A 22,625-nucleotide genomic window follows, 5' to 3' on the forward strand; every position below is an offset into this window, starting at 1 on the left:
CAGTTTTTAAATCAATCTGAGTTTTTAATATAACAAAATGTCGAGTATGTATTTCTGTTTAAACTGGAGTTACAAACAATTAAACATGAAGATGGAGAACTAATTTCTATAACTATTAATTCCCAAATACACGCTTGATCTACTGGAAAAACAAGAACTGAAGTTTATTCGTTAATAAATTTTGTATATAGGTTACATTGTAATGGCCATCATTATTTATTTAACGTAACAAAATAACAAGTGAATATTTTTATTTCAACAATAGGTATATACGATTGAAGCAAAAGGTATAGAATTAATGTCTACATTTATGAATAAGAATAATTATATAAAAAAATTAAGAAATCATAAATGAATTTTACTAAATCTTATGTATTTCATTTTGTGTCATAATGAAAATATATTTGACGAATAATTCATTAAATATCCCACCAATAATAATAGAAGTTGATTCTCACTTTATTTGAGCCTCCCACCTTCGATTAAAGTAGGAACTAGCTTACGATATACTTAGGAATTTTTGTTGTTGAGATCTCTATTATGAGTATGAAACATTAGATTCTTTCGTTTATGTTTAACCCTTTGAGAAATATTATTTATTTAACCCTCTCAATTTAATTCTCTAATTTTCTCTGCATATAAATATAATTTTACATCATAATTATCATAAATAAGGATCTAATTGTTGATTTGCACACTAATAATTCCCCGACATTAAGGTTTTTAAATAATTTTAAAAAATACCGGCACATGTAGCGTCATCTCTCGGCGAATTGCTCAAGTTTGTCGTGGAGTAGTTTCCATTTCCCGCCGCTAGATGACGCCACATCTTTCGATATTCCTTTAATTAAAAAACTAGGCATTAGACAATTATTGGTGTACAAATAAATAATTAGAAGTTCATTTATGATATTAATTATGTATAATTCCGTTTATATACAGAGAAAAGTAGAGAATTTACGTTTCGAATATTTTCATTTTTGTAGTGCCATCTAGCGGCCGGAGATGGAAACTAGTCCACGACAAACTGTTAGCAGTTCGCCGAAAGATGACACTCCATTTCTTGTATTTTTTTTAAACTTAGATATTAGTGTTAAAATCAACAATTAGAAGTTTATTTCTTGTAATTATGATGTAAAATTGCATTTATATGCAGTGAAAAGTAGATAATTTATGTTTCGAATATTTCCATCTTTGTGGTGCCATTTAGCGGCCGGAGATGGAAACTATACCACAACAAACTTGAGTAGTTTGCCGAGAGATGGCGCTACATTCGCCGGTATTTTAATTATTTAAAAAACTTAATGTCAGTGAATTATTATTGTACAAATTATCAATTAGAAGCTTATTTATGTTAATTATCATGTAAAATTGCATTTATATGCAGTGAAAAGTAGATAATTTATGTTTCGAATATTTCCATCTTTGTGGTGCCATTTAGCGGCCGGAGATGGAAACTATACCACAACAAACTTGAGCAGTTTGCCGAGAGATGACGCTACATTCGCCGGTATTTTAATTATTTAAAAAACTCAATGTCAGTGAATTATTAATGTACAAATCATCAATTAGAAGCTTATTTATGTTAATTATGATGTAAAATTATGTTTATATGCCAAGCAAAGTAAAAAATATTGATGCATGTGCAAAATTAGTTCTGTCGCCGCCGCTAGATGGCAATACTATTCCAGTGTCCATTCAATTGCCTATATGCTCTTCTATATGGAAATAAATGATTGCAATGAATTTAATGAATAATAAATGATAATTATTAACAATTATAGTGCTGCTCATTCCTCTGGGTCAATAATGCATCCTATTCGTTACTTACGGCTGGTCGATTAGCATAATAAAGTGCATAGCATGTTTATTAGAAAGAATGACAGGGCTGTGTTTTTAAAACTGTTTTGTATTGTTGCAAAATAATCGTATAATTATCATGGAAAAGGTTTGCTGTGTGTGCAAAAGGACAGAGTGCTCATATAAGTGTCCTGTATGTAGAGAGCCATAGTAAGTTCATAATACATTACGTTTGTTATTATCACATTGCTGGCCTTTTGTTTACATTCGTTCAAAAACCTCAAATATTAAAACCAAAGTACAAAACGAAGATACAAAACGTCTCCTCTATGTAATTTACTTTATATGTTACTTCGCATTTATTTACCATTTTTTTGTCGAGCTAACTCCAACATATAATATTATCTTAACCTATACTCACCTATAGAGCTATTGCTGTGAAATACATGTATGTACGAAGAAGTGTCATAGATTACTTCCACCTTTATAAGATACAATTACAAATATATTTTTTGTGTGTATTAGTTGTTCTACAGCTTGCTGTAAGGTCCACAAAGAAAGTAACTGCGAACCACCAAAGCCTCAGCAGAGCGAAGCTACCAAAGTAAATACGATCAAGTATGAGTTTCCCACAGAGGATACAGTTCCCATTGAAAAATTGCAACAATTACACTCGAGCAAAGAGTTGAAAAATTGCTTAAGAAATCCACATGTACGTAGCATTATGCGTTCAATCTTGACAGATAAGAATCCTACTAAAGCCATTGCTTTGGCTATGACTGAACCAATATTTGTAGAAATGGCAGATGCATGTCTGAAAGTTGTTGAACCATCGGTCGATGATCAACCATTTTAATGTACCTGGACAATATTGTCTGAAATTCAACTGTTGCATATATTTTTCACAGAAAACTGAAGTATATACTTTATTTTACACTTAATTGAACCATTTATTGAATTGCCATAAAAATATATACACGAGTTTATTAGATTTTTCAATGTATGAAATATTTATTACAAATTGTACCTATCCTAAAATTGTGTTTGTACTTTTTATAGCTATTAAGGAACTTAAAAGCTTCTATTAAGAATGTTGTATATACTTTTAAATAAATGCAATGTTTTTTATGTAAAAGAAACTAGTTGATTTTGAAATAATCCCTAGAGGTCATTGTGACCTTCAAAATGTGATGTCCCTTTCCAAATCTCAGCTAAGAAATAAGAGTTCCCATTTGAAAAATGAAAGGTAACCTTCGAATGACCTCTAAGTTCAAGGTCAAGGGTAAATCTGAAGTTACAGAAAAACAGAAGTTTTTGAACCTTAAAATTGGTGTCGAGTCATTTTTTCCCAATAATGCATAGATTCTGAGATAAGGGTGGGTCCGTCACTTTTCGAAAGGCCTGTATATAAGAAAGAAGGAAACGAGTAAATAATTTTTGTACAACGTTTATTTATCGACCAACAACAAACAATTGTCTTTCAAAATTCATTAACAAAAATTACAAAGTGTTAAAAAAGATACTAGAGTTCTGTATGTGGAGGGTAGTAAGGTGAAACGTAATTTTCGAGATCCACCGGCATCTCTGTTCCATCCAGTTCCCTTTGGAGGGCGTAGTACCTTTTTCTGACGTGATGAGCTGCCATTTTTGGTTGTCTTTCTCTGGTAAATATTCCCTTTTTATTGCCACCCACTCTAATGTACGCTGTTAAAAATGTGTAATGTAATTATCAAAGCGTTAAACGACTCATCCATTTTTAAACTTTCATCGAACTATTTACTTACTTTGAGCTGTCCGGAAGTCAGCAAAGTTCCAAATAAATTCCCCAATGAAGAAACCCTCATTTCTTAATTGATCGAATGCCTCAAAATGTTTCGAAAATACTTCTGTTTGGTATTCTTCGCTCCATACATACTCGGGCAGCTGAAAGATCATAATCGGTTTTTTTTTAAACGAAACTTTTTATTTTTAAATTAAATCAATCGTATGTAAATAATATAGCATAATGTGATGTCTTAAAAAATATATCAGCCATTATAATATAAGGTTTTTTGTATTTGTCTATCGAGAACGTATATATTTAAAATAATATTAAAAAAATGTACAATTATTAGATAATTCACCTCGTGTAATCCTGGCATAGTATCAGCTCCATACTCTGACATAAGCACGGGCTTATTATATTTCCTATGCCATGCCTCAGCCTCCCCTACAACCCTATTCGTAATTGTGTCGATGCGACCAGGGTTATTGTACCAACCGTTATAACGATTAAAGCTAATCACGTCAAGATATTCGCCAACTTTATCCTCCTAAAAACGATTTATCAGTTTTCCATTAAAATGTTTAAACGGCAAGTTGTTTAATTCTAAAACGTACAGTGTGTGTAGAAATTTCTACGAATACTTAAGTAATCGTACACTGATCAATTTCCAAAAAAACTATGTAAAATTGTAATTTATGAACTTATTTTTGATAAACAATGACATTCTACGTATTCTCGGAAATCTCTAGAACAGATAGAGTACAAAAAAAAAATAGCTATCTATGTAAGTTACGAAATTGACAAAAAAAAAACAATTAATCGATAGAAATATTGAAGCAATAAGTATTCGTACAACTGATTAATTTTTAAAACTTCGTTAAAGAAAAAGAAATTTACATTAATTGTCAAGTATATAATATTTCCTTCGTGAGATTTTCTTTTGATTTTATAATTATTGTAACTCTTCTAAGCATTAAATTAATTAAATTATTAGTTGTATATTATTATAGAAGTGGGATCTTCTTATATTTCTCTATTTCTCTATTAGAGCCATTTTTAAAAGTACTTTACTGTAAATTTCATGTTTTCTAATTCGTACGGAGCAATAAACTAATGTGTTTACGTTACAAACTCTACTGTAAATGGTTCGTCCTAAGAATCGTACAAATACTTATTGCATCTATACTTTTACCCACTTTTCGCATTTTTTTGTTAATTTCACAAATTATATTAACTAGTAAATGTGTGATCTATATCTAAGGGACTTCCGATAATATCTAAAATATCATTGATTCTAAAAAAAGAAGTTAAGAAACTACAATTTCACACGAAAGTTTTTTGGGAAATTGATCGGAGTACGAATACATTCTACACCCACTGTAAACTTTACGAACAATTCTTCAAGAACATATTTTCAACTATCAGAAACTGTATTCGACTACTAATGTTTTATTCGAATCTATTAGGTTGTCCCGAAAGTTTCTTTCGCAAGTTGCACTCAATTATTTTTTGTGATCGTGTTTATATAAATAGACAATCTAATATCATTGATATTAATGTTGTAACAGTAATGGAGCAAAAATGAATCGTGCAGCATTCAGTAATGTAATATAAAACATAAAATATTGTGCATGTATTACTTATTAATAAAGCGAAAGAAACTTTTGGGACGAGCTAATACTTGGTCTAAAATGATTTTCATTTACTGAAGGCTACGAAAGTGTAGAATATTGAGAATAATGTTTGTAAACAAACATGAAGATTGAACAGAAAAAAAGGGATTGTAATACGCGAGAATGATATCTTTCTAAATTTTCTAAATATCTTTATATTTACTATTATGTTTGGAACAATATCAGAAGCGTTAATTAAGGTCTAGAAAATGTTGCAATAGTAACCTGAACAGCTCGAGCCATCGCAATGGTAATCGGTCTAGTAGGATCGACCGCTTTCGTGTGATGGGCAATTTGTTTAAAGTATTCCTCAGCTTCCGGTAATTGCGTTCTAGGCTCGTTGGCGATGGACCACATGATCACTGAAGGACGGTTCTTATCTCTCCTTATAAGTTCCGATATCGACTCCTTGTGACGGGAGAGGAGGGTGGGTGAAAAGTTCTCCGTGTCCACGGATGGGCATTCATCGATAATTAGGAATCCCATCCTTTCGAAAGTATGTCAATTAATACGTATGATTGTATCAAGAAAATAATCGCAGAACAAAATACATTGGCTGTCTAATTATTTTCATAAAATTCGAATACAAATGATCACAAAAATAGCAAGGTATCATATAAATCGATAGTAGACGTTTCTTTATGGTTTATAATTTATGATTATATAGTTTGCGATTTGATGTTTAGATTAACTTCATTTTATGAGTGAGTCATGGAAGATATGTGTGCATACCCCATAAAAATGAATAAACTAAAATGTTGTATATTTTCTAAATGGGTTTTCAGTGGCCCCATCACCCTAGTTATACAGGGTGTCCCAGGCTAAGTGAAACGGAGCTCTAACTCCAAATCTATCGACCGAATGCAAAATTTCAAATATAGAACTTGCATGGTAAAATGGGGCTCATGTTTCAGCGAGAAGGAATTTTTGTTAACTTTGTTATTTAACAAGATATGATGGTCAAGTTTCGTTTTTCAAATGGAACTATATATATATTCTTTTTATACCATGCGATAGTACCATATTTGAAATTTTGCATTTGGCCGATAGTTTTGGAGTTAGAGCTCCGTATCACTTAGCCTGGGACACCCTGTATAATAATATTGTTATCATGTAAACTAAAAACTACTTATATTATAATACCATTCAGCCGGTATTTTGTAAATATAAAGAAGGCAAAATTTTTGTTAAAATATAAAAGATTACTTGCATTGTGAACTAATAAATTATACAGTCGATTGTTCCATCTGTTAGCTTTACTCTTGCACAACAAGAAATAGAATCTTGATTATTGCACGGGGACCTCTTTAATTGCACGATAGAAACAAGTGGAGGGGATGGTTGCTAAGCAACATGTAAGGTGTGGATATCCTCTGTGGAGCTACTATGTTCCAAGTGGATTGGTTACCTCGATTATTGCAGGCCGGTTTCGTGCAATAATCAAGGTTCTGTTGTATTCTATACCTTACTGTACACCTATGGATTTCTTTTTTTGGGGAGCAGTGAAGAATTTTGTTTACCGGCCAGGCCAACAAATTACAAGTATGCAACAAGTAAAATTGCGAATTGAAAATGCTTTTCGTCGTGTGGAGTCAATGCTCGACGTTTACGAAAAAGTTTGTAAGAATTTAAAAGAGAGATTAAGGATCTGTCCTATGTAATAATGGTGGACATATCGAAGCCGGTAACCAAGCACGATTATTAAGGTCCATAAATGTCGATGGTTCAATACTGTGGCAAAGGAGAAGACGCTCAAGACGCAGAGAACAACGCTAGAAATGTTCAACCTCGTTTTCCAAGTTCAGGATTCATTTGCGACCTATGGTGCCTTTAAGACTTTTGTCCCATCGAGTGAGTAGTATACGATACCATAAAAAAAAATTTGACCTTGAATTTCTCCGCCAAGGTCAATTTTGCGTCAACTTTTGTTTACAGATCTTCATCAATTATAAGCCGATAGAATCTGCTGGCGAAGCCACGACAAAACAGTTTGTTACACCCTGTACCTGTCAGCCAAGTCGAGTACTTCGTCGCTGTAAGGATAATGACTGGTCCTGTAAGCATTCGCACCGACCCATTTCAGTAACTCATGATCCCTGGCCACGGTCACCAAGTCCAGTCCGCGTCCTCTCAGGATAGAATCCTCGTGTCTGCCAAATCCCCGCAGGTACATTGGTCTGTTGTTAATGAGTAAACTGGTATTCGTCCAGGTCAACGTCCTGATGCCAATCGGTAGTCTATAGACGTCGACTTTGGAGTCATTCGTCACAGACAACGTCACCTTGAAAACAGAACGTTATTAGCGAGTTGAATTAACTATAAGGTGGCTATGAAACGTGTTACATGATTTTCTTTTCTCTTTTGAATTTTCGTACCGATATACATTATCATAATACTAGAAATTAGATTGATCTTTCTGGTGTCAAATTTCGTAAAGTCTTCTTCTTAATTTGGTAATAAGCAGAAAATTAATTTGATGTACTGGCTTTTTCTTGACTTGATGCAAATGTATTTGCAGTTAGTATTGCATTGTTGTTGTAGGAATATTTTTTAATAAACATATCTTTCTGTAAATAGCTTGACTATAATCTTGATTTTCTCGAAGTAGCAGCAGTTAAAAATAATTATAAAAATACAATAACTTCCCTATCAATCGGGAAGTTAAAAATACTTCTAGGCTTGTTTCAATAACGTTTAAAAATATAATATATCTATATCATCTAAGCATTAATTCGATTCCTGTAATTTATCTTCAGAAACAAACTTAATTGAAGAGAATTTCGATTTAATTCCCAACCACCCTCGTAGATCTAATTTTGTATTTAGTATTGGTTTTGAAGAGAGAAGGTGACATTGACGCAACCCTGAGGCTACGCAACCCTTAGGCGACCAGTGTTTAGTCTGGCTTGATCTAAACCAGCCCAGAGTGGAATAGTTAAACAAAGAAATATTATACCTCCAAGGTGTACAGGTATCCAGGGTTAGGATCCATACCTCTGGGCCACCAGAGTTTAACAAGTGGAACTTTCAGCGTACCGGAAATTCCATACACTGGCTCCTTTATAGCTAAAGTGTCGTCAGCATCGAGCAGGCTCACTCTGCAGATCGGAATTTCGTTCCCGTGTAAACCTGCTGGCTGAATGGAGTATTTAACTATACCTACGTCACCGACAAATCCCGTCCTTACCGTTATATCTTCAATGTACACACGCGGTTTTGTGTGCAGCAAAACGGGCCTGCAAAATGAAGAATTTGGTGTTGATGTTCGATATCACAATTTCATACAATTTTTGGAGGGGCCAAAACGTCCAAACATGCAGAAACTTGACACCAGTGGCACACCCAACACTGGAGGGAGTAACAAGTGCCGAGAACGTGATCGGGATTATTCGAGAAATGATGAAGACACCTATGAAAGCGTCAAGATCGGCGAATAACAAAATATATATGTTGTACTATATGTGGACGATCTTGTGATTGCTACTGAAAATTTGGAAACAATGAATAAAATCAAAGGTTACTTAATGAATATGTATTGGATTCTGGGACCCAAATCGCCACTCACACTACAAAACAAACTACTTCTTTACAAAGCCGCTATCATTCCAATATGGAGTAATATTATAATATATAGACAAGAAAAGTAATATAAATTTAATTCAGAGATTCCAAAACAAAGCACTAAAGATCATAACTCCTGCACCATGGTATGTCACTTGTGATACCCTCCATAAAGATTTAGGAGTACAGTATGTCAACGAGCACGTAAAAAAATTTGCAACTACATATAAAAATAAAATAACAAATCATCCCAATGAATTAGCTACGATGCTAAACCAAGCACCAACAACGAGAAGACTAAAGAGACAAAAGCCAACTGATCTACGAATGTAATTAATAAATTTTAATTCTTAGTGGAAACGCTGCTGAGCGTCGCCCACGCGTGCGACACACGCATTGATCAAATTTGCTAGTTGGCTCCAAGAGCCAGTTGTAAATTTTCTGTTAATTAAAAAAAAAAAATAAAAAAAAATTAATGAATACATTTAAAATGACGGATTTAAACGATATTAGTTTCTTTTTAGGAATAAAAATCGAACGTCGTGAAAATAAAATAACCTTGGATCAGAGTGGCTATATTAAAACTGTTCTAGAGAAGTTTAATATGAACGACTGTAATCCTGTTAATGCACCTCTACCAAGCAAGTTAGATTATCAAGCTTTAAATTCTGTAGAAGAGATAGAAGCACCATGTCGTAATTTGATCGGTTGTCTGATGTATATTAATTAATCAATCAATTACGAATCAAGAAGCACTCTATAATCCAAAGCATCAATTTCTAGACTTCATGATTAGGGTGGTTAAAACGAAATCCTTGGATCTCTTTTGGTAAATCCTTCATAATACAATTTTGTATGTTACAATCCTTCGATTGATTTATATAAATGTCTTCAGGATTATTAATTTAAATGTCTCGTTGAAATTCTTAATTTTGATGTAACTTTCTTTTAAACTGATTTGATTTTTGCTTGAGAAAATTTAAAAAAACAATTAAATATGATCTTCCGGGAACGTTTAACTTTTGTCAAAATAATGATCTAATAGTGCAGTTTTGTGGTGAAATTTGAATTCGGAATCGAGACATTTATAACAAATGATAGGATACATTAAATTCCCCAAAAACTTGATGTATGTTCTATTGTGTATTTAGTTGGTGAACTACCCGGTGACTGTGTTCGCGCGTATTCTTCTCGCGATGGATAGATTGTCTTGCACTGGTAGTTTGCTTTTGTTCGTAACAAAAATACCGACGATAATTAATCTATTATCGCGAAATATGTGATGGTTCAGAGAGCGTAAACTTTTTGAAAGTCGAACGATCTGGTTAGTTGGTTGACTATTGTGCCATGCACTCTGACCTGATTAGTCGAATTTATTAAGAAACTAAATTTGTGATTTATTTAAATTAAATGAATTCATTAAAGGAATCAATTTTAAATTAATTCAAATAAATTTATCTGAATCAAATGAATATATTAAACGAATAAATTTTAAATTAATTTAAATAATATTTATTTTAGTGATGTACCTTTGTCAAAGGAAGAAAATTTATAATCTAAACGAGCAACAAAAATATTCTGCATCTTTATTCCATTTAATATGAAATTAATCCGTCGTTGATTGTTATAAATGGATTTATAAGTGGTTTTAGTGGTGTTTACGTATTACACGACATTTTTGTGTAACAATTAAAAATTTGATGGGATATAAATATTCACTCGCCTGTGTATACCAGCGTAGTTGAAAAAATCAAAAGTATACGTCTGTGTGTGTACAGTTCCGTTATCAACAGCAGTATCCACGATCCGTCCTTGCGGGACACTTGTTTGTAGTAACGTATTATCTACTGCCACTGTTATGCTATTTTTATCTCCGTAGTTTAAATAAGACGAGATCTCGGCCTCGAATGGTAGATGGCCCATTTCATGGTTGGTCACTAGTCCACCATTTACCCACTGAAAAATATAAACAAAAATTTAAACAATTCTTTGACATTCATAAACAAAGAGAATTGATTGCATCTAATTAAATAAATTCAAAATTAAGGCACTCTGGTTGATCTACGACAATTCGAAATGTAACACGTATTTTCACCTGAAAAAATTTGAGATGATTCGTTAGATGTGTATTGATATATAGACTTAGTTTGGAATTGATATACTTTATAGTTTTTTTTAAAGAAATTCCGAAATCATCTATTTTTTAAGGTATTGGACCAGGGAGACAAAGTGTTTCAGCTCTATAAAATTATTCGATTAAAAATGTTCGCATCTTAGATAATCATTTACACAAATCATCTATTTTTTAAGGTATTGGACCAGGGAGACAAAGTGTTTCAGCTCTATAAGATCATTCGATTAAAAGTGTTCGTATCTTAAATAACGTGTTTCGAAAGAAGTGAGGAAAATATAAAAAAAATAGAAGATTTTTGAATATTATTTCGGTGCTTACCACCTGTGCGAGGTAATTGACCGAACCAAATCTGACGAAGACCCTTTGTTCTCGCCAAGAAGAGGGAGCAAAGAATGTTCGTTGGTACCAGACAGCTCCGACGTGGTCCCTAAGTTCCCTCGAGGTTGTGATATCGTTGTAGGACGATGGAACAGGCATTTGCATCACTTTTCCTACCTACACAAACCAGTGTATGCAGATAAGTGAATCGTAGACGTATAATTACATGAAATTAACGTCCACGCGACTTCGAGTACCACACGAACATGCAACAATCGCTCTTGAATAGATGCTGGCACTTCGGTCGAACTTAATTTGTAACGTTTAATTTATTTGACAACAGGAAACTATAGATTAATGGAACAAAAAATTTGAATACCAGTTTTGCGAGTGCATTCGATTATTACCAGTTGTTAAAAGTGATTTTGGTCTAGGTGGTTAATTTTCTTTAATTAAAAACGATAGTTAAGATACATTCGTTACAAATGCTCCAAATTGACAGTGGAGGAGTTTTCAAAAATATACTATTTATTTGGACAAGAGGCATTAATTTAATGGTAGAATAAAGAGATCATTAAACAAGAAGATGACCACTCTGCAGATGATTAGTATTGTTCGTGTATCTACTCATATTTTCCTCGAACATAGTTTCAAATAACAATATACTGTGGGTGTAATAAGTATTCGTACACTGGTCAATTAAAAAAAAAACTATGTTCAATTGTAATTTATTAACTTCCTTTTTATAAACAATGACATTTTACATATTCTTGGAAATCTCTACAACAGATTCAGTATAAACAAAATTAGTTATTTATATAAGTTGCAAAATTAACAAGAAAAAACAATAAATCGATAGAAATACATTAGGTTGTTCCAAAAGTTTCTTTCGCTTTATTAATAAGTAATACATGCACAATATTTTATGTTTTATGTTACATTACTGAATTCTGCACGATTCATTTTTGCTCCATTACTGTTACAACATGAATATCAATGGTATTAGATTGTCTATTTATATAAACACGATCACATAAAATAATTGAGTGCAACTCGCGAAAGAAAATTTCGAAATTTTCAAAACTTCATTAAAAAAAAAAAAAAATTTACATTAATTTATAAGTAATTAATACTTCATGGGATTTCATTTTGATTTTCTAATTGCTGCAACTTTTCTAGGCATTAGGTAAATTAACTAAATTTGATGTTGTTCGGGATGAGATCTTCTTCCACTCTTGTATTAAAACATTTTTTTAAGACTTCTTTACTGTAATTTTGATGTTTCTAATTCGTACGAAACTATAAACTGATGTGTTTATGTTACAAATTCTACTGTAAATGGTTCGTTATAAAAACCGTACCAATATTTATTGCTTCTATATTTTTGCTGATTTTTCGTACTTTCTTGTTAATTTCGCAAATTATATAAACTAATAACTGTTGTTTAGACTATATCTATTTTAGAGATTTCCGAGAATATGTAGAATATTATTACGTTATCATATCATATCGTGGGATTGTAAAAAAAGAAATTAATAAACTACAATTTCACAAAAGTTTTTTTAGGAAATTGATCGATGTACAAATACATTCTACACCCACTGTATGTCAAAAATCAAAATTTTATACTACTCTAATATGTGATAATGTGTGAAACAGTCATAGATATGCATTGACAGTTTCTATCTTTCAAGTTGTAATCTTAGATCCTTATTTATCTTCAGAAATTGCACCATATATCATACAAAATATATTCCCACATCTTACTTTCTTATGAAAATGCTTTTTGTCGCTTTTTTAAGATGTACACTATTCACACATTACCCACTGCCTCAGAAAGAATCGCGTTACTTTTTCCATGTAACACAAGCTCATATTTGTTATGTATACACGGTCTGTCTAAAAAGAAATCGAACTTTTGCTATAAAAAGAAAAAAGTACCAGTAAAGTTTTTACAGACACGTTGATTTACTCAAAATAATCTCCCTCTGCGTCAATACAGCTTGTAGACCGCGTAATTAACATTTCAAAGGACCTTTGCAGCGGCCTGAATCTGCGAAACGTTGCTATAATGTGTCCCTTTCATTCTACACCCACTGTACGTAAGGACTCGTGAAATAACCAGATCAAACAGTTTCGTTTTAATTTTGTAGATTTATAATTAAATTGAGATTTCTACGATTACCTTCGACAAATAGTTGGCAAACCATCCTTCCTTGTAGCCCTTCAGTGCATCTCCTGATGGTGAAACGACGAAGTCCCACATACCATCGAGAATTTTTACCTACGTACAATTTTCACCTACTTATTCTTTATAGTTTCATTGACAATTATTTTCTACTTACGTTTAACTATTTTGTTATTTAAATACTTGGCTACCTGAGTATTCGAATACCGAACTATTTCATCAAACTTTGTATGTCAGACGATGGGAATAGACAATGTACGTAAAAAATGTACGCGAAATTCGAACGGAGCAGTTACCTCTCGCGATTCGCTTTCTCGTGGATAAAGCATGCCACGAAGAAGCACAGGCGCATCTTCTTCCGGGGGCAAGGGTGAATATTGAATTGGTATGTCGGGATATTCGATCTCGGGTCCCGATTCCCCCGCCATCGCAGCGCCAATCAGAAAAAAAACCAAACGCCACATCCTTCCTCAGCGTTCCTGGAATAAAAACAATGAATTCCCCCGATTAGCAATGCTAATTTGGCATCTTCTAGACCGACCTTTTCATTCGTTCTATATAGTAACTTTCATATGTTGTAAATAACACAACCTTCTTTCCATCGCTCTCCATCTTTTTCAGATAGAGAGAGAGCGGATGGTAAGGTGCTTTTCTGATAAAATATTGACGTAGGTATTTCAGAATCATAATGAAATAAATTATGACGAGAGGGTGGTGTTTTTTTTTTTCTTTAGATTTGTTGTATTCCGCTTGATTCGTTACTTTATTATTATTTAACAAGTACGACGTCGAGGGAAATTGAACGAAGTTAACAAAGGTATACGCGTGGTACTGGCTATAGATCCTCGTATCGAGACGGTTCGGACAATTCTCTAATTCAAATGGGAAAGTAGAGGGCTTTATAGGTTCAGGAAAGATAGAAAATGGGAGGATAGGAATTGTTTTAAGTTTAGCGGTCGGCAAAGGAGAGGTAGCGAGGTCGAGATCCGGGTTGACTAGTCAGGATGAAATCAACAGTTGTCGAAGGAAGAAATTTGGAATGTTTGCTGCTGGAGTCTGACGGAGGATGAGAAGAAGAGTGCAATAACTAGCCTCGTTATCGCTATATAATTCTTCGAGGATGGGTACTCGAAGCTCTTCCTAATTCTATTTTCCAGTAGCGCCAAAGCGTCTAGTTTAAGTACATGCAAATATTAACTATGAACACGTTTTCTCTCTAAATCATGTTTCTAGAATAGAGTTATCTTAACTAAAGCTAATACAAAGATTATGTTGGCATACAACATATTTTTGAAATAATAGAACGGGTGAAGTGTTAAATAAGCATAATCTAGCGATTAATGTTCTAAAATGTTGAGATTATTAACAATAAATTCAAATAGTTTTCTCTCTTCTCTTTTATACACAATATTACTTCTGTGCGACCATACGATATAAAATATAAAACATTTACCTTTACTTGTAATCAAGGCTTACAAATTCCGTTTCATCAGCCACGTACCACAAGTAACTGATATTATTTTTACTAAATATACATTGGTTTCACGCAGTAGCAGAAGATCGAACGAAGATATTTGAATCTTTATCTGAATATGAATTTTAGACTTCGCAAATATTTTTTTGTAGACTTCTATTATAGATATTTCATTAATTAGTTAATTCATTCCCTTTTTAGCTTTCAATAGTGCATAGTTCGGGGGCAAATGCATGAAAAAATACAGAACAATGTGTACGTATAGATATACACAACACAAAGTATTACAAATTGTTTTTTGCAAATAATCAGGGACGACGATAATTATCTTTTATTTTAATATCACCGAATCTGAATAATTCCGATATGTAATCAGGAATTCTTGTATCAGTTTATCAGATTAGGTTGCCTCTCCCCTCCCAACACCCTTGTTAGAGCAACTGATGTACTCAATTACTATGTACGCGCTTCCCCGACCGATAGAGTGAAAGATAATCAGCGTGGCAGAAGTTTATAATAGCTCCAAAGATAGCTCCAATATCATTTCGTGCGTGTTCTACAACAAACACAATTGCTACTTGGCGAATAAATCTAACCGTGGAAATTTTTTATTATATTAAATAATTTTATTTGAAACGTGTTTTGTAAATCTCCAAGATTGAGTTTGTCGAACTGTAATATAGGATAAAATGATAGGTAGACAATGTTTTTGTTTATATTTAGATACAGAGGAGTTCGAATAATCGACGACCTACTGTTACATAAACATATTGATCACTGACATGTTCATTCAACAAGAAGAATTACACTGTTTAATGGACTTATTCAATTAATCCTTTTCAGTAATTGTCTTTAAAATTGATTGAGGTACTACTTCATTTTTTGTTAAATTTGACTAATTTTTACTTTGTACCATTTGTGAGTTTTTTTGTTGTATTTTTAAGAAGGAAACTTATACGAAATATAATATATTATAATATTGATTCTGCTTCATGATTTCATATCTTTTGCATGATTCATCGTTCAGAGCTATCTGACAATGATTTTTTCAAATATTTCTTACAATTCCATTATATGACAATTGACTCGATAGCTTGGCAGCAACTAATACGAAGAAACGTCTAATCATTTCAAATTCAAATCGGCTATCATTGGCTGCACTCAGCAGGGAAAACACTTGTGCAACTGTTGAGTGATTCACTTGGATTCTGTACTTCGATTCGTCTAAGCACTTCGAATAGACGAATCGTAGTAGAGAATTCAAGAGAATCGCTCAACAGTTGTCTTTGAATGCACCTATTCTGTTCCACCGATCGAGCTCCCGCCACGCCACCCACATATGGACGGTAAGGATTTTTACTAATTAAATTAATTTTAAGAGTGAGATGTCGAAGAAAAGTAATTTTTATAGAATTGGTAAATTCCGAAGAGTTAGCAAAAAAAAAAATACTACTTAGATTATGTAATTTGTAATTGTATACAGGTTGTCTACGTATAAGTTCGGACATACGCAGGGTGTCAATTCTACAACAAATTTCCAACAAGAAATTACTCTTAGACATTTTCTTTGTGTCGCCTTATTCTCGAGAATGTTCACTTTTAATATTTTTTTTGCGTTTTCGACTTGACACTCTTTAAACGGCAAACTTAAAACTAAGTATACCATTCGTAAGGGCGTTAAATTTACCATCTCCCTGATGCCAAACTAAAATTTATTACGTAGATTTAACAAGTGAAAAATTAGGTCAAACTTTACATTGTGAAAATTTCAAAAAATTTGACCTTTTCTGTATCCGTTTTTCGGTTTCAAAGATATAGTTGTTTGGCGGACACTCTTCCGGAAATACTTCCTCAAAGTCTCACCTTTGGAATGGTATTGTCAAAACAAACTGTACGGTGCTATTTTAGGGAGAAAATGACGTTTAAATGCAGGAAAGCGTGGGTTTTTAGTTAAAAATCGATATTTTTCAACAAAAATCGCCTTGTCACTTTAAAATTAACTTGACATCGGGTTTGATGTATTTTTTAGTGACACTTCCGAGCCTCCCCAATTAGGAAAATAACTGATTTTTTGACGCTTCAGGGCTCTCCCAGCCGTGTGTAGAGCCTGAGTGCGAAATGAATAATAATTGTTTGTAAACATGTATCCATAGAATTTTCGTTTTTAGAGACTATTTAATCAAAATCAACCTCGGTGTACCGATAAATGATATGAAGATTGGAACACGATCGATTTCACACAGCAAAAGATCAATGTTTTCGGCGCAGGAGAACCGATAAGTTTTGATTTAGGAGGCGGACATTTTGAACGCTTTTCTACATTTAAACGTCATTTTCTTCCTAAAATACCACCGTATAATTTTGTTTGACAATACAATTCAAAAGCCGAGACTTCGAGGAAGTTTTTCACGAAGAGTGCCCGCCAAACAACTATGTCTTTGACACCGAAAAACGAATATAGAAAAAGTCAAATTTTTTGAAATTTTCACAATGTAAAGTTTGACCTAATTTTTTACTTGTTAAATCTACGTAATAAATTTTAGCTTGGCATCATGGAGATGGTAAATTTAACACTTTTTCGAACGGTTTACTTAGTTCTAAGTTTGCACTGTAATTTGGTAGAGTTATGGCCGTTTAAAGAGTGTCAAGTCGAAAACACAGAAAAAATATTGAAAGTGGAAATACTCGAGAACAAGGCGACACAATGAAAATGTCTCAGAGTAACTTTTTGTTGGAAATTTGTTGTAGAATTGACACCCTGCGTATGTCCGAAGTTATACGTAGACACCCTGTAGAAGCAACATTTTAGTCTCGTAGGAATTTTCACGATTATCAGTCAAAGCGTTAAACAGGTCTTCGCAGGGCACCGCGAAGCACAGTTTGGGACACGCTGGTGTAGGGTGTCGTCCACAGCAATATCGGCTTCCTGGCACGGTGCCCTCCTACGAGAGCAGACTTCCCTTCCCAAAGCATCAAATCGTTTCCTCGTGTTGCACATGTGCAGCGTCGCCACTGTCCCTAATTCTTCGAATGGACACCACGAGAATTTAACAATTGCTGCTGACTATAGCGATGGGAACGATGCCCTCGCAAGCGGTATCGATTAGCGATGGGAGTAATATCGATACCATCCATATCAGGCCGTAAATTATAATCTCCTATCGAACAATATCAGGTGAAATTCGCATGAAAGATAAGGTTGGGCCAAGTAAGTGCGATGACTTATAATTTCTTTATCGGTGCCCTCAGAGAAAAATGTCTGAGGTGAAAGATGAATGGTTGAAAGAGTTCTAGGATAATACTTTTGTATAAGTGTAATGGTGTATGTGCATTTCATAGTTGTATTAATTTTTTAACTAGAAATAAATGTCATTTTTGTATAGATTGAATCCTTTCTTCATTCTTAGTATTAAAGTATTAGAGAAAACTGGTAGAAATATCATTAGTTCATGAAATATTTTCGAAATATGATGGAATACGTGAAATATTACCCTAATACGTAAGAAAGTATTAAGGTAAAGTAGTAGAAATATCGTTAGGCTATGAAATATTTTATACAATTGTCTGTAATGAAGATAATGCTCAAAAGCTTCGAGGCAAAGTTTTAAACATTTTGTAAACTAATGAGACTGCAATAAGAATGTAACTAGAATATACTTTGTGCACATGGGTGGAAAGTAAGGGAGAAGACAAGAAAATGCATTTTCATTTAAATATATAATGCAACAGTTATATATCAATTAGGCAGGAATCTGGAGCCTCTCCATTCTAACAATCATAAAAGTATTTGAATTATCCAAAAAGCTAGCGTAAAGAAACACGATTTAGAGAGAAAACGTGTTCATAGTTAATATTTGCACGTATTACGGGGACCGAAAAGTAATGTCATTCCTTTTAAATTAAATTCAAACAAATACTCTTAACAATTTTCTATTTTTAAGCAATTATGTAATCACCCTCGTTATCAATAGTCCTTTGCCATTTCAATGCGAAATCGATAAGAGTCAATGAGCTGATAAATGGTAAACAAGTATTGAGATTCGCAGAAACGACATTACTTTCCAGTCCACCTATATCGTGCACTATTTAAATCCCAGGTGGAGTTACATCAAACTCCACCAGTAAGAAAGAAGATCCTCAACACTACTAAAGATCAGAGTTAGACGGGGTTAAGTACCCATCCTCGATGAACTACATAGCGATAAGGGGGTTCCTATTAGAATCATCGCGCCTCCGATTCAATAGCACTGTGAAAAGGATAACGCTATCGGAAATTGGAATTAGTAAGGGCTCGTTTATGTAATAATAGTAGTTATCACAATCATCCCTGATCAGATAGTGCTGAGAGAAGGATGACACTGATAGCTCCTTCAAACCCCCTTGACACTGTTCAGTGGTCCTCGAACTTAAGAATTCAAGACATCTCTTGATCCTCACACTTTAGGTGATTCTTTCAGGATCACTCACCTCTACTGTCAGAACCGATAGTTCTCCAGACGAGTTGCTCGCATCACGAGCAGGAGATGGTCACTGAGGCCAAGCCGTGGCCCATCCGTCGCCAGTGGGAAAAAGGATAATAATTTGCGGCTGTTTCCTTGGTCTCCGGTCGCGGTCAGCGCGGCATCGTCGTCCTGGCACGTTCTCGCTTGTCGAGATCTTACACGCCACTAGCTGCTAGACCAGAGAATCGGTTCTACCTATCCCATCGGACTGCACTGAGCCTCGCCAGCCGGCTGGCCCGCTCTTATATACCGGGTGTTCGTGGTCAACCGCCGACAGGCTGCCACGCGAGATTACCGCGAATCCTGTCCGCCTTTGCCGGGTTGAATCGCCAGCCCTGATTCACCGTCGCCGAGCTTATCGGGCACGTTCGTTTTTTCGCGCCAATACGCTATTTTCACCTGGCGCAGTGCTTCTCAAATATTATTGTTTGAGAAGCATGGTTTGCTTGGTAGGGTGGACAGAAGAAAGAGCTCAGCTTGCCCTCCTGTATGATTTTAACCTACTTTTACGGAGTGACTGGGTATGTATCTCTGTTATTGCGTGCGGTGCTACCATGTAGGTGAGAGGAGCTTTTAGAAGTTAGACTTCAGCATGAAATATAGAACTTGGAAATTAAAATAGAATTGATTAAAATTTTCCTTTTGTTTATTTGGTGTAAATGTAAGATTCATGTATGTGTAAGTACGTAGAAGTGAAGTATCTTTCAAGAATCAATCACGATATTAAGGTCATTCCATGTGAAAGACATTTTTTGAAGTACCACCTTGGACTTTGATGAAATTTTGATATCTTGTAGTCTTTAATAGTATTTGAACGTATCTCGAAGGATTTTCAAAAATTTGGAGAATTGTCGATTTTACGGCTGTTTCAATTTTGGGGCTGTTTCTTTCGAAAAGGATACTTGAGTTTCGAGAGGCTTCTTGGGTCACTGGAGAACTTGAAGTCAACGAATCGCGGCTGGCGTATTGCAGTTGCTTTCATTCACTTTACGTAACTCATCTACGATTCACGCAACGACGGCCTGCACGGTCCTCTCTGTAGAATTAAGCGCGAGATATGCCTCTGGCCGCAGGTAGTTTGACTTCCACTACACCTTTAATTAGTATTCTGTGCAAATAGAGATTAGTTCGTTGACACTTGTGGGTATTCCTATCTGGTGAAGCACGTTTCTGGACTTCTTGCTCGACGTCCGATTTTCCAAGCGTCGCGTACAAGATTGCGTTATCGCGATGTCACTATTTGAATTCTTTGCATGCACATGCCGCGACAATTTATCTTTCCGCTCAAGACACTTTCTGTGTGTTTTGGTTATCGTCGAGCGATTCGGCTAATGCGTGATAAAGAAATTCACTCTTGTTACAAATATGTCAAGCATCACTGTGGCTATTGATAATATTGTGTTAAGCGGATTGCTATTGTTCGTTATAGTCGAGATAAGCTATCTGGATAAATCGTTTACTTTTAGAGATAGAAAAGATTGTTTACTGTGATTAACTTTGCTCGATGTTGAAAAGATCTAAGATTTACTTATTTTAAATTACAAACCATTTACATTCAGCGAATTATTTACTCTATTTGTTTCTGGAAAATAGTGCAAGAAATAAAAATTACACGAATGTTCTAAGACTACGTTTAATCAGCGTTTAATACTTTTTATGTTCGGGAATATTACTTTCTCGAGAAACATTGGAATAACAATCTAAAACTTCGAGATGCAATTGAAATTTTCTCTCTGAATTAATCACAAATTTATAATGTATGTAGTAATATTTAGTATTCGCTTAAATATTAATAACAATCGCGGTTCAGGATAAGTATTCATTGAAGGCATTAATCGGGGGAAATTTTTCTAAACTTTGATATCTAGAGATTGTAATAACTAAAAATTAATTTCTGACGATAGTTCAATTATTTATTAACGATACTTGTTAAAGGAATTGTGGAGTATACAATTTTGCTGTAATATTAATGTTTCACGAATTATTTTCTCGATGGATTCAACGAGTCTTCGAAGCGACCAACATGTCACGCGGTTGTTGTTCGCCCTTCCCCTTCTCTACTTCGAGACGCACAAGCGAGCCGCGACCCTCGACCGACACAGGTATACGAGGGGTGAGAAATCATTCGTCGTTGATCCTTCGTTCGATACGGATCTCGCGATCGCGCGTCCGCGTCTCTCGTTTCTCCTATTTGTAGTTTCCCTATTGGTTGTGGGTATCTTAGTTTGGTTTGGTTAGTTTTAAGGCATGCGTGTACGAGTGTCTGTCCTCTGCCAAATAATTATTAATCATTTGTTCAATTGTTTCGTTTGTTCGTAAGTCCGTATTGGACTCGCAACTCCGTTCTCCATTTCGATCATTATTACTTGATGTAATAAGTGTAGTGGTCAACCATGTGACTGGCCGAAGTCGGTTGCCGTCCTCTAGTGGGTCTGATTTGAGAGAGGGTCAATCGACGCCTCCGAGGAATCTTTTAGTCTCTGTACGCATCAGGCGAAGTCCAGGCTCCCGACGCAGCGCAGCTCAAAAGAGCCGTCAGACGGATGCAAGTCGTGTCCTGGACTCCTGACGTTGTGCAGAGAGTAGAACTCCGTTTCGGACTCTACGACCGTCAGACATACCTGGTGTCGCCAGGGCAGGGCAACCCGACGCGGTGCTACCTACGTCGTACACTGTAAGGTCGGATCTGGGCCCTCGGCAGCAGGTATGCAGGGAGTAGAGTACTGGCGGAGACGTTGATCGTCTTTCTTTTGAATCAGACTCACCAGAGGAAACGAGACTGACTCTGTAAGTCCAGTTACGTGGTCGCGTCGTGTCACGATTTCCATTTAGCTTCCATTTAATTCAAATAATTATTTGGCAGAGTCGGACTTAGTTTCGTACTTAGCATTAAGCTCGTCGACTCTATGTAGAGTATGCATCTATGTATGTAGACTCTATGTAGAGAGAGATCGAAGGAACTTTGATTCCTTCTATCTCCGGGTCTCCACTCGCAGCAACCTCCACGTGGTGAGACCTGGTAATCGGTATTTTTCGTGACGAACAATCCTTCGTCGCGAATAATACCGAGAGCTAATGGCTGCGAACTTGGAATAAGATCTTTAGGTATAAAAAGAGTAAAGTGTAAAGTGGAAAAGTGGAAAAGTGGAAGAGTGAAAAATGGAAAGTGGAAAAGAGGAAAAGTGGAAAAGAGGAAAAGTGGAAAAGAGG

General features: G+C 34.8%; 2 protein-coding genes across 3 annotated transcripts; one reads left to right on the forward strand and one right to left on the reverse strand.

The window, feature by feature from the left end:
* Positions 1-1,697: 1,697 nt before the first annotated feature.
* Positions 1,698-2,939, forward strand: LOC128888653 (zinc finger HIT domain-containing protein 3). Of its 2 annotated transcripts, XM_054145716.1 has the most exons (3): positions 1,698-2,010; positions 2,326-2,512; positions 2,598-2,939. In XM_054145716.1, exons 1-3 carry the CDS (start codon positions 1,940-1,942, stop codon positions 2,616-2,618), a joined length of 279 nt encoding a protein of 92 aa, XP_054001691.1. In that variant the 5' UTR covers positions 1,698-1,939; the 3' UTR covers positions 2,619-2,939. The 2 variants fall into 2 exon arrangements, with proteins under 2 accessions (XP_054001691.1, XP_054001690.1); XM_054145715.1 differs by having other exon boundaries at positions 2,326-2,939.
* Positions 2,940-3,217: 278 nt separating this feature from the next.
* LOC128888546 (beta-glucuronidase-like) lies at positions 3,218-20,603 on the reverse strand. The gene is made up of 11 exons (XM_054145505.1): positions 19,381-20,603; positions 13,736-13,918; positions 13,437-13,535; positions 11,252-11,428; positions 10,523-10,755; positions 8,195-8,474; positions 7,245-7,519; positions 5,464-5,725; positions 3,924-4,112; positions 3,585-3,723; positions 3,218-3,504 (listed from the first exon to the last, which is right to left on the reverse strand). Exons 2-11 carry the CDS (start codon positions 13,901-13,903, stop codon positions 3,323-3,325), a joined length of 2,004 nt encoding a protein of 667 aa, XP_054001480.1. The 5' UTR covers positions 13,904-13,918; positions 19,381-20,603; the 3' UTR covers positions 3,218-3,322.
* Between the last annotated feature and the right edge of the window lie 2,022 nt (positions 20,604-22,625).

Source organism: Hylaeus anthracinus, unplaced genomic scaffold (assembly GCF_026225885.1).
Source record: "Hylaeus anthracinus isolate JK02 unplaced genomic scaffold, UHH_iyHylAnth1.0_haploid 11994, whole genome shotgun sequence".
NCBI classification, from domain to species: Eukaryota; Metazoa; Arthropoda; class Insecta; order Hymenoptera; family Colletidae; genus Hylaeus; species Hylaeus anthracinus.

Bases quoted from the DNA above. Each gene is read 5' to 3' on its own strand.
- LOC128888653 (XM_054145715.1), top strand. From the start codon at position 1,940: ATGGAAAAGGTTTGCTGTGTGTGCAAAAGGACAGAGTGCTCATATAAG. The intron at 2,011-2,325 runs GTAAGTTCATAA...TGTGTGTATTAG, and splicing joins CCTGTATGTAGAGAGCCATA to TTGTTCTACAGCTTGCTGTA.
- LOC128888546 (XM_054145505.1), bottom strand. From the start codon at position 13,903: ATGTGGCGTTTGGTTTTTTTTCTGATTGGCGCTGCGATGGCGGGGGAA. The intron at 13,536-13,735 runs GTAACTGCTCCG...AATTGTACGTAG, and splicing joins GAGAAAGCGAATCGCGAGAG to GTAAAAATTCTCGATGGTAT. The intron at 10,756-11,251 runs GTAAGCACCGAA...TATATTTTTCAG, and splicing joins TCAATTACCTCGCACAGGTG to TGGGTAAATGGTGGACTAGT.